The sequence below is a fragment of the Siniperca chuatsi genome, linkage group LG7 (genome assembly GCF_020085105.1).
Source record: "Siniperca chuatsi isolate FFG_IHB_CAS linkage group LG7, ASM2008510v1, whole genome shotgun sequence".
NCBI classification, from domain to species: domain Eukaryota; kingdom Metazoa; phylum Chordata; class Actinopteri; order Centrarchiformes; family Sinipercidae; genus Siniperca; species Siniperca chuatsi.
Window position 1 is genome coordinate 24,165,440 of NC_058048.1, and position 14,231 is coordinate 24,179,670.

Here is a 14,231-nt window from a genome sequence, read left to right on the forward strand (position 1 = left end):
AGAGGGCAAATAGTAGGTGTTCAGTCGCGATTTAAAAAAAAATTCAATGGTGTTTACATGTCTGATTAGTGAAGTATTTCACAGCAGTGTTACATGTAAGAAAATTCTGAGAAAATAGATTGCTTAGTAATCTTTGGAATAATGAGTAGCCTGCATCCTGTGATGTGAGTGTATGTGGGGTAATATAAGGTCTGAGGAGTTCTGCCAAATAGGGAGGTGCTAATCCATGAAGAGTTTTGTAGGTAAGTAGCAGCTGGATATCTGACTTTGATGAAACAGGAAGCCAGTGGAGTAAGGACAGAATTGTGTCAAATTGTTATGTGTTCAAATTTTTCTGGTTCTAGTAAGAATTCTAACGGCTGCAATTTGGACTAGTTGGAGATTTTTAAAGCTACAGAGTGGAATACCTGAGAAGAGCATGTTACAATAGTCCAGTCTAGATGAGATGAATGCATTGTCGATGTGCTTCTCAAATGTGAGTCAAATGTGACACCAAGATTTTTAACTTGAATTTGTAATAATAATACTGCTATCCAGGCTGAGAGTGGCATTTGGGTAAATATGATCATGATAAACAATAATACGTATTTTCTGCTTGGATTGTTGCATGCTTCTGGAAAACTGATATGACAACAGTATGTTTTTGCAGAGGAATAGATATGTCTCCCTTCACTGACAATTGCTTCAGTAGAGCAGAATACAGTGCAGGCACAAGGCAAATTGAGACTAGGGGATTTAGTTCATCTGGGTAAACTGCTCTTTTCACGTTGCTATTGCCACAACTATTATAGCAACATGACATTACACATATCATGTTGCTTGCTTTCGTCCAAATAAAGTTGCTAGTTGCCAGCTACTCAAAAGGTTACTTGAAGTTGTTCATTAATTTGTAAATCTAGTGATTACAATAGCCTTGATTAAAATTGTAGATCTGCTATCACACCTGTCAGAAGACAAAAAAAAGGAAAAACAAATGAATAAGGCATCCTGCTTCAACATACTGTATTGACATTGTTCCTATTAGTTACAAAGCGTGACTAGATTTGACTTCAGTTTTTTTTTTTTTTTTTTTTTTAGAAATTACATCTATAGTGATGGGGTCCGAAAAGTTCTCTCTGGAAGTTGTTGAAATTTTTTCTGGAAAATATGGGAAGTTTGTAACTGAAGTGGAAGTACACAATGCCGAATCAAGGCAAGTCAGTTTACTAAAGAACTAAATTACAACACAACATCACAAAATAGTAATAAATCACATTTCTGACCTCAGAACTTAACTCTAACGATCATATTTGGTTCAGTCCCTTCCTAAAAAACAAACTTTTCAACCTTTGAGCTATTGTAAAGCTCTCTTTGATAATACATTGCACAAAATGATACATTTGGATTTGGTGTCATTCTTGTTTAGAAGTAAAAATTGCACTTTTCCACAAAAACCTACTACCCCTTTAAGATTCTCTAGATAACTACTAAAAATGGTCTCAGTGGTGCAGCCCCATCTAAACATTTAGAGCCCATCAGGTGTGGCCTCTTAGATCATCCTGCCTAACACTGTCATCCCAAGGTCTACATTAAAAACCAAAGGTGATGTGCCTTTGCTGTCAGGGTCCCCATTCTATGTAACGGCCTTCTGGAGAAAGTTTGTACTGTCCTTCTTTGTTTATTATATTATTCTGAATTATTTATTGAAAAATATTTATTTTAGTGGATGTTGTTTTCTTATGTTTTGTTTAGATATGTTTGCTCCTTGGTACCTTCTCCTTCTAGTCAGACCCTGACCCTAGTTCTGTGGCAAAATGCTGATGTTTTGATGTTCTCTTCATCTCTTTTATCGGAGATTTTAACAGTTATAAACCAGTAGTCATCTTTGATATTCCTTCTGTTTATACAGTGTGGACTTAAATCTGGTAGAAGTAGAAGAGTTTGACAACTCTCTTTATATCAATCACAAATAAATGTTTTCGTTTAGATGATGGCTTAAGGGAAGACTTTGCATCTCCTGCTCTGTGAAGGTTGTCTTTGTTCTTCAGAAGCCATCTAAAATGTCTGAAAAGAGATGTTTCGTCATTCTAGCAACTGAAAATGGTGTTTATTTGGTATTGCAAAACATGTTCATGCATAGGGAATTAATTGAAAATAGAATCAAAGCTGCCCTAAATTAATTAACTTTTGTTTCATAGTGTTGAATGGAAATTAGTTAAACCATACCAGAGTGAAACCTTTATGTTCACCAACTGCCTTTCTTAAAAAAACACTTTAGTCTGCAGCTCACTTTGCTGTCAAGGGACAATCTGTATATTTGGAAATGCATAATAGATGAAAGACAAGGATTGAGACTTGTGTGGCCTAAGCTGCTTTCAGGTATGGTTGGCCTTCATTATAAGCATCCCTCTGCTGCTGTTGAGTCAATCTTGGATCGATATCACCTCTGGGCACTGGTGCAGTTTTGCAAATGTCACACTTTGTCATTACACATGTACAAGTACAAGGCAACGAAATGCAGTTGATGTCTAACCAGATGTGTAATAAGCAAGTGCAGGATATAAAGTATGTGCATAAATGCAGGATAGAGCAATATTATGAAAATATTAAGTGGTACTATGGACATTATATACAGATAGCATTACTATAAACAGAAGTATACTGATGGATTTGTACAATAATGAATTGGACTGGGCAAAACAGTAGTGCAATTTATGGAAATAGTTAACAGTGCAGTAGATGAGTTATTGCAGTATTCAGTACATAGTACTGGAGTGCAAATGATGCAGTATGTGTATAAATAAATAGTCCGGTAGTGCAAATGAACATGCGATACATGTAGCAAAAACAATATAGCAGCATTACCTAATGGGTCCTTGCCTTTTTTATCTTTACACTGCATGCATGTATGGCATTATCATTAGACATTCTACATAATTGATTTACACTTTATTCTCCTTCAGGGCATGTTCCAAAAGTTCTGCTGAAGAAAAATACAAACTACGAACATGAAAAATGCTACTGACATTTCGATCTGGTTTTGGATTTGTTAGACATCATACCAAGCAATTCTAAAATAAGTGTCTTAGTTATCGATCTGTGTATTTTTTATTCCATCCACTAGCTCTACTTATGTCCTGCTGAAATGAAACATGAATACTACTACAGGTCCAGCTCCTCTTTAGCTGTGTGCACTCAAACATCTGTGTAGAGTGGGTCAATGAAAGATAATTTATCTACGTGGACCATTTAAGTGTCACATAAATGCTCCTGCATGCTCTCTATGGTAAGAGAATTAACTCTTCAACATATAGGAATAGCAGTGTTCACCTTCATGAATTCTTTACTAAGCCTTTCATATTTTCCAGTTTGAACCACATGTATGGTAGAGGGCTACAGTATATGCTAAAATGATGCTTCCTCAGTAAAGTTTATTCTCTACTAAGCCATCCAATTTCTGCCAAGAGCAGTTCCCTCTGATCTACTTCATGATAATCTTCTTAGGATTTGAGGGGAAATTGAAATCCTGATTCTGTGCAAATTTGTTTGTTTAAAAGTGATTTACCTGAACTGTTCAGGGAGCATGCTGATAAGCATTTTCTTGTCCTCAACCAAGGACAAAGTGAAGGACTGTATTTTTAATATTTTTCTATATACTGATAGTGGTTTTTTTTCAGATTTTTTAGTCTCTGATATCTAAGTACTGTTGCAATCTTATGTTTCTAATTTTCAAGATGTCTCTGCAGGTTCTTTAAAATATTCTTGATCCATCTTATTTTTATGATATAAGTCTTTTATATCACTTTTTTATCACACATAGTGAAATAACAGTATTTGTTTCTTTTGTTGTGGTGGAATTTACCCTAATACTCACTGCTAATGCTACTTATTGGGCTACTATTGTACTTATACTTGGCAAATTAAAACAATTCTACATTCAATTTTATCCTCTGTCCATTGTTCGCTGTTTAGGCAAGTGCTGTAAATCAGCTTTCTCTAGGTAACATCATCAGCAAAATGGAAATACTTTTGGGTGTAGACCCTTTCTGGTTTCATTGATAACCAACAGCCAGTGCCTTAAGGAACTGCTAAAGAGATAGGTCAAACGACTGAGCAAAAGCCATGGATCTATTTTCTCTCTGTTTTCCCCTCGCCCTTACTCTTCTCTTGTTATGCTCATCCCTCTTACTCGCTCATGCAGTGTTTCCCCGGAGAGATGCTGATGGTATATTATTTGGCTGCTGCCTACATTTGTGTCAGGGTGCATTCTGGGATGCATCTCCCAGCTCAGTAGGGTAATGTTTACCAGGGGCACAACTGACTCCTGGTTGTGGGGACTCTGTGGCAGTGGCTGACTCTATCTTAAAGGACTTTTTTGATACAAATGTGTTGCTGTGCTCCAGTATGATGTGGAAAAGCGTGCAAAATCCTGTTGAGAGAGGCGACAATGAAATGGAATGAGATAGCAGAAAACTTGATAAATTCCTCCAAGTATCCTTTTCTTCTTTTTTGCTTGCTGCTTAAAGGAGCAGTGGCATCTAGCGGTGAAATTGCAAATTGCAGCCATTTGAATACTGCTCACATCACCCTCCCCTTCCAAGCGTGTAGGAGAAACTATGGTGGCTGCGAAACTTTGTTTGTCTGTTCTGGGCTACTGTAGAAACATGGCGGTGCAACATGGCGACCTCCGTGGAAGGGGACCCGCTGTGGACATAAACGGCTCATTCTAAGGTAATGAAAACACAACGATTCTTATTTTCAGGTGATTATACACTAATGAAAACATACATATGAATATTATATTCCATTTCTGCCAATAGATCCTCCTAAATGTTACACACTGGTCCTTCTCCAAACATAGTGTGATCACACCTACATATACATACATGCACACCCACTAGAGTGAGCTGAAGGTTGTTTGTGTTTGTGACCTTACTCAGTTAAGATTTGTCTGCTCACAAAAGCACATTGAGCTCAGCAGGTTCACAGTGTATATTAACAGAATATTACCGCAACTTTCTTTCGAAATATTGACTTTATTAATTTATTTATGTATTTAACAATTTATTTAACAAGATAAAGTCCTATGTAGATTTCAAATTTTATTTTTTCCTGGCTGAGCTACTTGCACATATTTTCTAAAGCATATCACTCTGTTTCTATCAAAAGATGTCTGATTGTGGTCTTGCTATGATGATATTTTTCTGTTGAGATGACATTCCATTGATGCTTGATCCAATTTGGCATCACTCGTCTTCCTCCACCAACCTCTGAAGAGTATATTACAAGAAAGTCTGTTCAAAACAATATATATATATTACATTCTTTCCTGTGAAAGTCTGTGACTAAGCTAGACCATTGTACATGCTGGACTTTGGGCTAGCAGTGCTTTGCATATATGTAGTATATGAATGAATTCCATCTCCTTTCAGTCATTAGATCTTGATAATTCTAAATTTAAAAATATTAAAAAATTTAATATTTTTAATACATATTTATGAATGGCATTGGTAAATATTACACCTTACAGGCCAAAGCCGCTGACAGAACAACAGAATCTTAACCCCCTTTGAGTAGCAGGCTACATACAACACATTGTAAGCATTAAGTTACTGAGCCATTGTTAACCAGACCTGTTTATAGCCAGGGACAAGTGTGTTGTATCATCAGCAGCAACAATGTGAATACTCAGGCTTACTCCTGGGTGGAGCTGGTTTTGGCAGTCAACCAAATCCCAGCCCGGGTGTTAATGCGTTGTCTCCCCCCATTGGGACAAAGCCCTGCGCACACACATGCTCATTTCTATGGAGATGAGATGCGTCTCTGATCAGGCAAACATGCAAAGTCATATTGCTCGCTGCAACAGGGTGACATCACAGTGCAGATACAGCAAAAGCAAAGATAACTAGATAGTGAAGGTGCAAATAAAAGCTGTGGCCTTGTTCCTGACAATCATCAATGATACAGTCGTGCCTGCAAATGGAAAACTTTGTCTAATTTGTATCTAACAAAAGCTTGTTTATGTGCTGTAATGTTAGAAATTAATTTGGCTTATATTAGATGTGGTCTAACTTGAAAACGAACTTGTGTTTGACACTAAGCAAATAATTTCCGAAGGCAGTCAGCAGTGTAATTGGATGTTGGGGTGTGAGTGATTTGATGTTTAATTGTCTGTTGAGATGTCATGAAACCTAACACATGGATTTAGGTGGATAAAAAGTAAAATAGCTACAGAATTTGCTTTTAATAGCAGCAGCAATATTACCTTGGTACTAGTTGACCTCATCTTTTGCACCTCTTTATCTAAAAAGTGATTTATTCAAATGTATTTAAATCATGTTGGAAAGGTAAATCATGACATTTTCTCAGCTTCCTTACTCTTTTTTTGTAACCAGGCCCTGATTAAAAAGAGTGTGGACAAAAAAGTAAGTACGTAAAGCAAAACTAAATTGTGCACATAGCAAAGGATATCAGCACAACTAGCAAATGGCATTCAATTTAAGAAGTTCCTGACCTTCTAGATGCAGTTGTATCTCTCTTTGAATATGGTAACATGGTTTGTCAGTCACTGAAGTCATGGAAGGATCCATATACTTAGGCTCCTGTTCTTATATATTATGAATGAAAGTCTGTATTGTGTGCTATAACAGTATTGTTCTGCTGAGCATCAACAAATGCAGGTACTTCAATACATGTTCTCTGTCATACAACAGTAGCTTCCCAATAGAAAGGTGGTCTTTGTACAAGCAATTTCTTTTTCCATCTCTGCTAGTGACAGAACACATACAACAGAGAGTAACCCACTTTACTGGTGTAGCATAAGGCATCTGAGGTCCGTATTACACAAAGTGACAGATTTATAATTCTCTGTTGCACATGAGCCACTAGGCAGTTAATGATGTGTGCTGTGAATACAGATTTCTACATTACGCCTGACAAGGCTGGCGTTGTTGATGGGATGGTTCTGTTGCGAATATGTTATGTTTTCATTTACACTTCATTCCCTTTGGTCTTGAAGTGCTGTAGCCTGCGGTGTGTTGCCATTAGATGACTGAAACCAGGGTGCTGTGTTCATCCTGCTCTTCTGCTTTTTGCAATCCCGTGAAGGCTTTGCTTTTGATAAAGGTTAGTGTAATCAATCTTCTAGATGTTTATATTTATTGCTCCAGTACAGCTGGGATGTTTCCATTTCCTGCTGATATTGAAGCATGAAGGACTCTGTATGAGCTAGATCACACACTGATTTAATGTAGCTGAAGTAAAGGGGAAATAATGGAGGGCTTAGTGAGAGTTAGGGTTTTGGATTACAATTAATACTAAGGGATCAGCGTAATGAACGAAGACACCATCCATTTTTATGGCTCATTATGTACCCTGCTACATTCTAACTGTCTAATCTTTTTATAATTAGTCACTTGGACATACTTTGTCTGCTGTCTGCTTGTTTTTCTATCTTGTTCAGTGCACTAACTTTTAAAAAAACATTTTGATGGACTCTCACCAGTTTGCTATTGAATATTTAGGTATATCTCTAATGAAACATCAGTGGTGCATGACTTCTGATCCAAATGCCATTTAATGTCATATTTCCTCAGCACAAGTGTTATACATATATTCATGAGAGACTAATAGACACCTACATATGCTCTACGTCCCTTGTTTAATTATATGAATTGGAAATGTCAGCTTTGCTTCTCCTATATAGTCAATCAGTTCAGATTTTCATTTGCAGTCACATCAGTGTTTGTCCTCTGTTGTCTGGGATTGTCAACTTAATAATGATTTATAGTACTCTATAGATGGCTTGTTGTGCCATGTTTTATTCTTTGTTGATTTAAGTTGATTTGAATAGAGAACCAGTGTACTATGGCCACTGTTATAACCAATTTTACAAACATTATGAATTATGTGCAGTTTAGATTCAATTTAAATTTCAGATTTATTTTTGACATTGGAATACCTAGTCTACAAACGCTGCTTAACACGATAGAACAACAGCGGATACATATAACTCCATGCTCCATAATGCACTGCATATCTCTTTTGTAGCTTTGGGGATGCAATTAAGTCTCTGTATGTTGTACGCATGGGCATACTGAAGCCCAATTCCAAGCAAAAGCTAGATGCTAAATGTGTGTCTCTGGCTAATGCTATTAATTGTGAGAGTTGGACTGCTTTGAAAGGAACATCTGGCTGGAGAGCCTCACTGTTACTCCAGAGTCTCAAGCAGAGAAGGATTACTGCCGTGGCATTTGGTTGAAGATGATTCAGCATGGAATTAGATGGCCTATACGGAACACAGCTTGGGACAGTGTGGCAGTCTTACTCTTCTTGTTAATATGAATACAGGGTGTTAGGAGTGGTGAACGGCTGTGGAGATTGCTGAATCCCAGCATCATGCTTCTGACTGATAATACATGCTTTGATTAATGTTTGAGTATTTTATCTCATATTCCCTGGCTTTGGCCAGAAAATCCCCACTCTGGACACAGCTTATAAATTCTATAAATTGTGTTGACCATATTTTATTTCTCAGCAGGATGGTTATACAGTGGGTTTTTCAAAAGAGTTTTTTTTATTTTACCTGTCTGTCCCATCTCTCCCTTCAAGCATTACCTTATACACAAAGTATAGGAGGAAAAAAAACAAATGGAAAAAGTCAAAATAAACTACTCAAAGAACAAAAACAGTGAACAATGGGAGGTACTGATTGTTATAAAATTGATTCATATTCCACTAATGACATTACACAATAGCAGCAGTTTATATTTGTTGAAAAAAGGAACCAGCTGGCTTGTAAGGATTAAATAATTAGTAAAAAAGTAAAATAATTTTTTCTGCTTTGTGTCATCAGATTTTACTTCCTTACTAAAAATATCAAGAAATACATAATCCTGGACATGTTGGCTATCTGAAATGGCCCCAAAACAGATTTCTAAGGCACTCTGGAAAAGTGTTTTGGTCACTCAGCAACCTAAACAGTGAATTATTTTATATAATACTTGTCACCAACATCAAGTTTGTGTCTGGGAAATGGACAGCTCTCGTGGAAAATTAACCATATAGACATGATCAGTGTGGGATGCTATACTAAGGAAATAAAATTCTTATATTTAGATTTATTTATTTATTTATTATAGTAGATTTGTTCATTACTGCACTTATGTTTCCATTCAAATTGATACACCAAGCAAGTCTCCCTCTATGAATGTGCAATATTTCAAGGGGGCCATTCCACAGCCAGACAAGTAGTGCAGATATACCTCTTCAAGAGAGGATAAAAGTGCTTACTAAAGAGAGTGGCTCTGTATCCCAGGTGTAAGTTTTTGGAGGTGCAATAGTTTCTCCTAGAAAGCACAGTCGTCATTATCCTGCTGACAACCTTGTCTGCACACAGTTTAAATATGGGGCTGTAAGAGAATTTAGTTGGTCTAATTGTAGTATTGTGAGCCCATGGATATGTCATCTCGAACCTAAAGGGGCACTGCTGGTTTTCACTCCTACCAGGGCCATAATTGCTTTCACCAGGTGTCCCAGGTCTAAATCAATACATCCAGACCACAGACTGTATAAAGATGGACGACCTGACAGCTCCTCAAAAGTGAAGCCAAAACGTCTCGATCGCCCCCTGGTGGCTGGCTGCAGTATAGGTCATAAACCCCGCCCCCTCCATGTTAGTGGATGGGGACATGAGCCAAACTAAAAACTTCACGCCAAAGAAATGTTTCCCAAAGATGGTTTCTGTCATTTGAGGGGGTTACACGTCACGATTGACAGCTGAGGCAGGCTCGCAATGGAGTCGGCCAGGTGTATGGGCGGGACTTCGATACCACGGCCCCAACTCCGATCACAACTGCGTAGACTCTGGTTGTAAATGATGTCAGAAGTGGAAGATGGTAGCTTGCGTATCCGGGATATTTTGGCTTCACTTTTGTACAGTGGGAGGAAGTGGAGATGCGTCGTCCATCTTTATATACACTCTACGATCCAGACTGGATGATTCGAATGAAAACCAACAATTCTGTTTGGCAATCACTTGCACATGTGACAGATAAATAGAGCATTGTAGTCGATCATCAATACATAAGGCAGAGGTCTCTCTTCCCAGAATACCTTGGTATAATGGTTCCAGTACCAACGCATTTTGTATATTGTATGCTCAAATTGCAAGAGACTGTGCATTTAACTGTCTCTAAATCTCTATTTTTGGATTAGAATGATGTTGCTTCAGTAGAGTATTATGCTGCCTGGCTGGTTTTTGACAACTGGTTTTACAGTTTTGTGTTTGGTCACAGCAAGGGAAGCTTATTTTTTGCTCCACTCTTTGAGAGGCTTTCTTCTCCAGTAGCACATTTCCAGCCATGGCTGATGCAGGTTTCTGTTGACCTTGGAGAAACCGCTGTTTCACCACACTGGGGTCGTAGATGGAGGATGGGGAATGGGGTGAGGAGAAGTTCAGGACAGCCTCATTGCTACTCCAGGGTACAGCAGGACAGACAAGCTAAATCCATGTGGCAGCTGCGCCTGCACTTTATAAAAACAATGTGTTCACAATGTAGGCATTAACGATGATTAGATTGTTCCAAGTTGGTCTTCGCGGCTAACAATAGAAAGTGTCCCTGTGGCTACAATCCTGCAGTGGTCATTGTTAACGCTTCCAATCAGCTGTGCTGCTCTGTGTCCATTACTCATAGCCAGCGAGTGCTGTGTGTAGCTGTCCCAATATTTTCCTTGTTTAAAGAAGGGCTCTCTAATGCTATCCTTCCTGTATACATTGTGCTCTTTTTAGAGGTAGTCTGTTTCCAACAATCTCAAAGAACATCAGTGTGATTGTGATTTTATTAAAACAGTTTATGTTAATGATCTCCCCAAATGTCTATCTAGACCCAGGAGTCAGTGTTGGTCTGCTCTCTCCCTGCCCTCGTTCTGGCTGCAGTGGAGTCAGAGCCACCTTTCTGGAACAGTTTTATCTGCCTGACTTTTATTAAGAGTGTTGAACAAATTAGTATGTCACTACTGGTCCAGAAATGTCCTTTAGGCTTAAAAGTAAATTTCCACTGCCAACTCTAACACACTTGTACATCAAATTTCTGACAGTCCAAAACTTCCGAAACCACCAGTGATCCTGTGTCATCGCTGACTAATCTTTTCTTTCTGTCTTAGAACCACTTGTAGGTCCTCTGTTTTTTGATTATGGGACCATTTCTTGGTTGTAGAGGCTTAAAACAGCAATAGGAATTATATAATTCTAAAGGTGGAACTGGTGAGCTTGCAAGGACTGTGACACTGAAGAGATGAATGAAGAGATACATTTCTGTTAGTCTATTATTACATTCTTCAGCTCCTTGAGCATCAGTCTATTCATTGTGGGACCACTTCAACTGAGAAATGTCAGAGCACTAAAGTCTGTATAAATGAGCAACTTCCTCGAGTAGTTTGTTGCATAGAATCAACACAGTTTTATTGTTGTAGAACAATGAAAGAAAACCAGTTCAGCAACACAAGAGAGTGACAGGCCTAAGTTATTTGTGACTAAAAACTGTTTCTGTGGAGTTCTGAAGAAAGTTGGTCTACCTCTTTATCTTTAATTAGCATAAATTAATGAGAAGTATACACAAGCATAGTAGGTCTGGTGGTTGAATCATGGTTGCTTGCATGAAATATGTGAATATATTTGTTTTGTGTCTGTCTATAGTGATTATCAGCAGCAGGTTTAGGCACATCCTCTTCCTCCTCCTGTGGATTCTCTCTCACTGAAATAAACACCTATTAAGAACCATATGTTGGTTAATAGTTTTTGTTTGGTAAGTGAACTAGTAAGGGTCAGCTGATACAAATATGTGCCTTGGGTATATACATTCCTTGCACATTTTCAAACTTTGTCCCTGCTGACCAAACATTGTCTGAACTAGTAAAATTAAAGTTAAACACATGGCTCTTTATCTAACAAAGTCAGTTGGGTGTGTGCTCCATTGGCTCGACATAAAGTGGTAGCAAAAACTCTGAAAACTTTTACCTTCTTTCTCCGTAGTCTGTACATTTTGAGCCTGGTGAACAGATTTCTGTGAAAAATGTAACTTGATATTTTTCTCCAGTAAAGGATATTTTGGCAGGTAAAGTTTTTAATTTCCTGACTTGGCTTGTGAGCCAAGATGTTAATTTCGGTCACGTCACTGAGATTAAATATTTGCCAAACATCCTTTTGGCAATCTGTTCGTACTGAGCAGCATCTCTGAGGCTGATTTGGAAGATTCACAGAGCCTTGACACTGACTGAAACCTGTCCTGAACCCACAGTGTTGTGTATGACAACATCATTATTTGATCTTCTAGCCCAAAAGAGCGTATTGGTTGGAAGAAGGGTCAAAAGAATTTTTCAGAGACTGAAAAAAGGATAGAATTTCTAGTCTGTTATTGGTTTTCTATAAATGGAATGCCAAATTAAATGCATTTGAAATATACTTTTACATGTTCAGTTGTACAATGCTTTGCTTCCTGTTTGTATTCCTGTTTTTTTATAGTACTGAACTACTTAAGTCACTGGGTATGTCAAGGTTACTTTCTTGTAAAGTTTAATATTTTTAATTTTTGTTGTTTCTGATATCTTACATGCTATATAGATATCTTAATCAAATGTACATAATCAGCCCAGACTGTTGACTTGTTATATAATTAGTGATAAAATAAAGACAAATTGCACAAGATTAAATATACAGCAAAAAAAATCATTGTAATGTAATAATTAGAAGGCACAGAGCATTCAAAAATGCTGATTTTTGTTATAATGGGGATGTCCAGATCAAGTTTTTTGGCCTTATCCCAATCCTTTAATATTGGGTATCTGCCGATACCGAGTCCAATCTGATACTTATATTAGTCTAGTAGTGTAATAGTTAGTGTACTCAGTCCACGTTAGGTCATTTTTATATGATTTATGTGATATGAATGAAAGTTTAAGTGGGAGAATTTGACTCCTGAAACTGATATGACGTGATTAGCTGATTGTTTAGAAGACCTATGACTCCCTTTGTTGGAGTTGTTGGAACAACAAAAACATTCAGTTCACTCATGGGTATACAGCGGTGTTACAAGGTGGAGTTTCTTCCCTCATAAACTGTATTTTACATTCTACCATAGCTCTACTTATCTTTAGCATCTCACTATAGTTACTTCATTAGATGGACAATGCTCTATGCTAAATCAGATCCAATTAAAAAAATATCCTGCGTGTATAGTTGGAGCAGGTATTTGCGAATGTCAGCTCAGAAATGTTTATACTTGGATGCCACCTCATCACCGGCTTCCTGTCTGGTCCCACCAGAAACTTTTCAGAGTTACACTTGATGTAGCTGATCTTCAGAAAACTCATAGAATTAATGTTAATTAGTGGCAGTTTGTCATGTTAACCAGCGAAAGTGACTGTCTGTGCCAGCTAAAACTGAGAAGCTGCTACCTGAATAATTTGTACGCTACTTTGTACTAGATGCTACACATGATTTTTGTTTATCATTCACTGTATGTTCACAATACACAGTAACAAAAATACATTTCAGCATCTCAACTCAATGTTCTGTACAGTACCTAACATTGTGAGTTTTCTGCTGCTGTGTTATGTCAGTGAAGTCTTGTTCATTCATTCCCTGACAGCTGTCATTTCAGTCAGTGAGTGGGAATGATTTTACTGTGCTTCCAGCAGTCAAGCATGTTTCAAGTTTCGACCAGTGTTCTGTTGCAGGTTTATGAGATTGAGTGTGTGACCTGGTATATGGGGGGGGTCATCTTGAGCTTGGCAGGGGGAAAAGAAGGAAGTAGCTGGGGAGTGACAGGAAAATAGAGGAAGCAGAAGAGCAGAAAATGTGTTCTACACAGTTAATTAACCAGTCATCATTACCCTCAAGCCTCTAGTATACAATTCACAACTGTTCAACTCCATCAGTGTAATTTAAGTACACACATTCTTCTGCAAAAAGTATGTTAATGCATATCAATGATATACATATTAAGGAGAACTGAAAATTTGGAAGAATGTTTTTATTACATGCACATCATCATTAACATTAATGACACTTGCAGCTATTCTACAGAATGCTTGTAAACATTCAACATTTAAATGAACATTACTGTTGAACTATTTTTGAACAAAGAATGAAAAATTGTTTTTTATAAAAGTCTGCTGGACTCTTTGTGAATTTGAAATGCAGAATGTTGTAGACTGATGTTGCTCTGCTGTCATATTTAGCTGCATTTATTCCT

At 37.6% G+C, this 14,231-nt stretch overlaps 1 protein-coding gene across 9 annotated transcripts in view; it reads left to right on the forward strand.

Annotated features, from left to right (window-relative positions):
• nbeab (neurobeachin b) overlaps nucleotides 1-14,231 on the forward strand; it is a 198,556-nt gene that overhangs the window by 9,040 nt on the left and 175,285 nt on the right. Inside the window, exon 1 of one of the 9 annotated variants that reach the window (XM_044201433.1) lies at nucleotides 272-475. The exons of the other annotated variants lie outside the window; for them this stretch is intronic. Within the exon in view, the coding sequence (XP_044057368.1) occupies nucleotides 446-475 (30 nt within the window). The 5' untranslated portion in view covers nucleotides 272-445. Of the gene's footprint in view, nucleotides 1-271; nucleotides 476-14,231 lie in introns of those variants that run through there. 9 annotated transcript variants of the gene reach the window in all.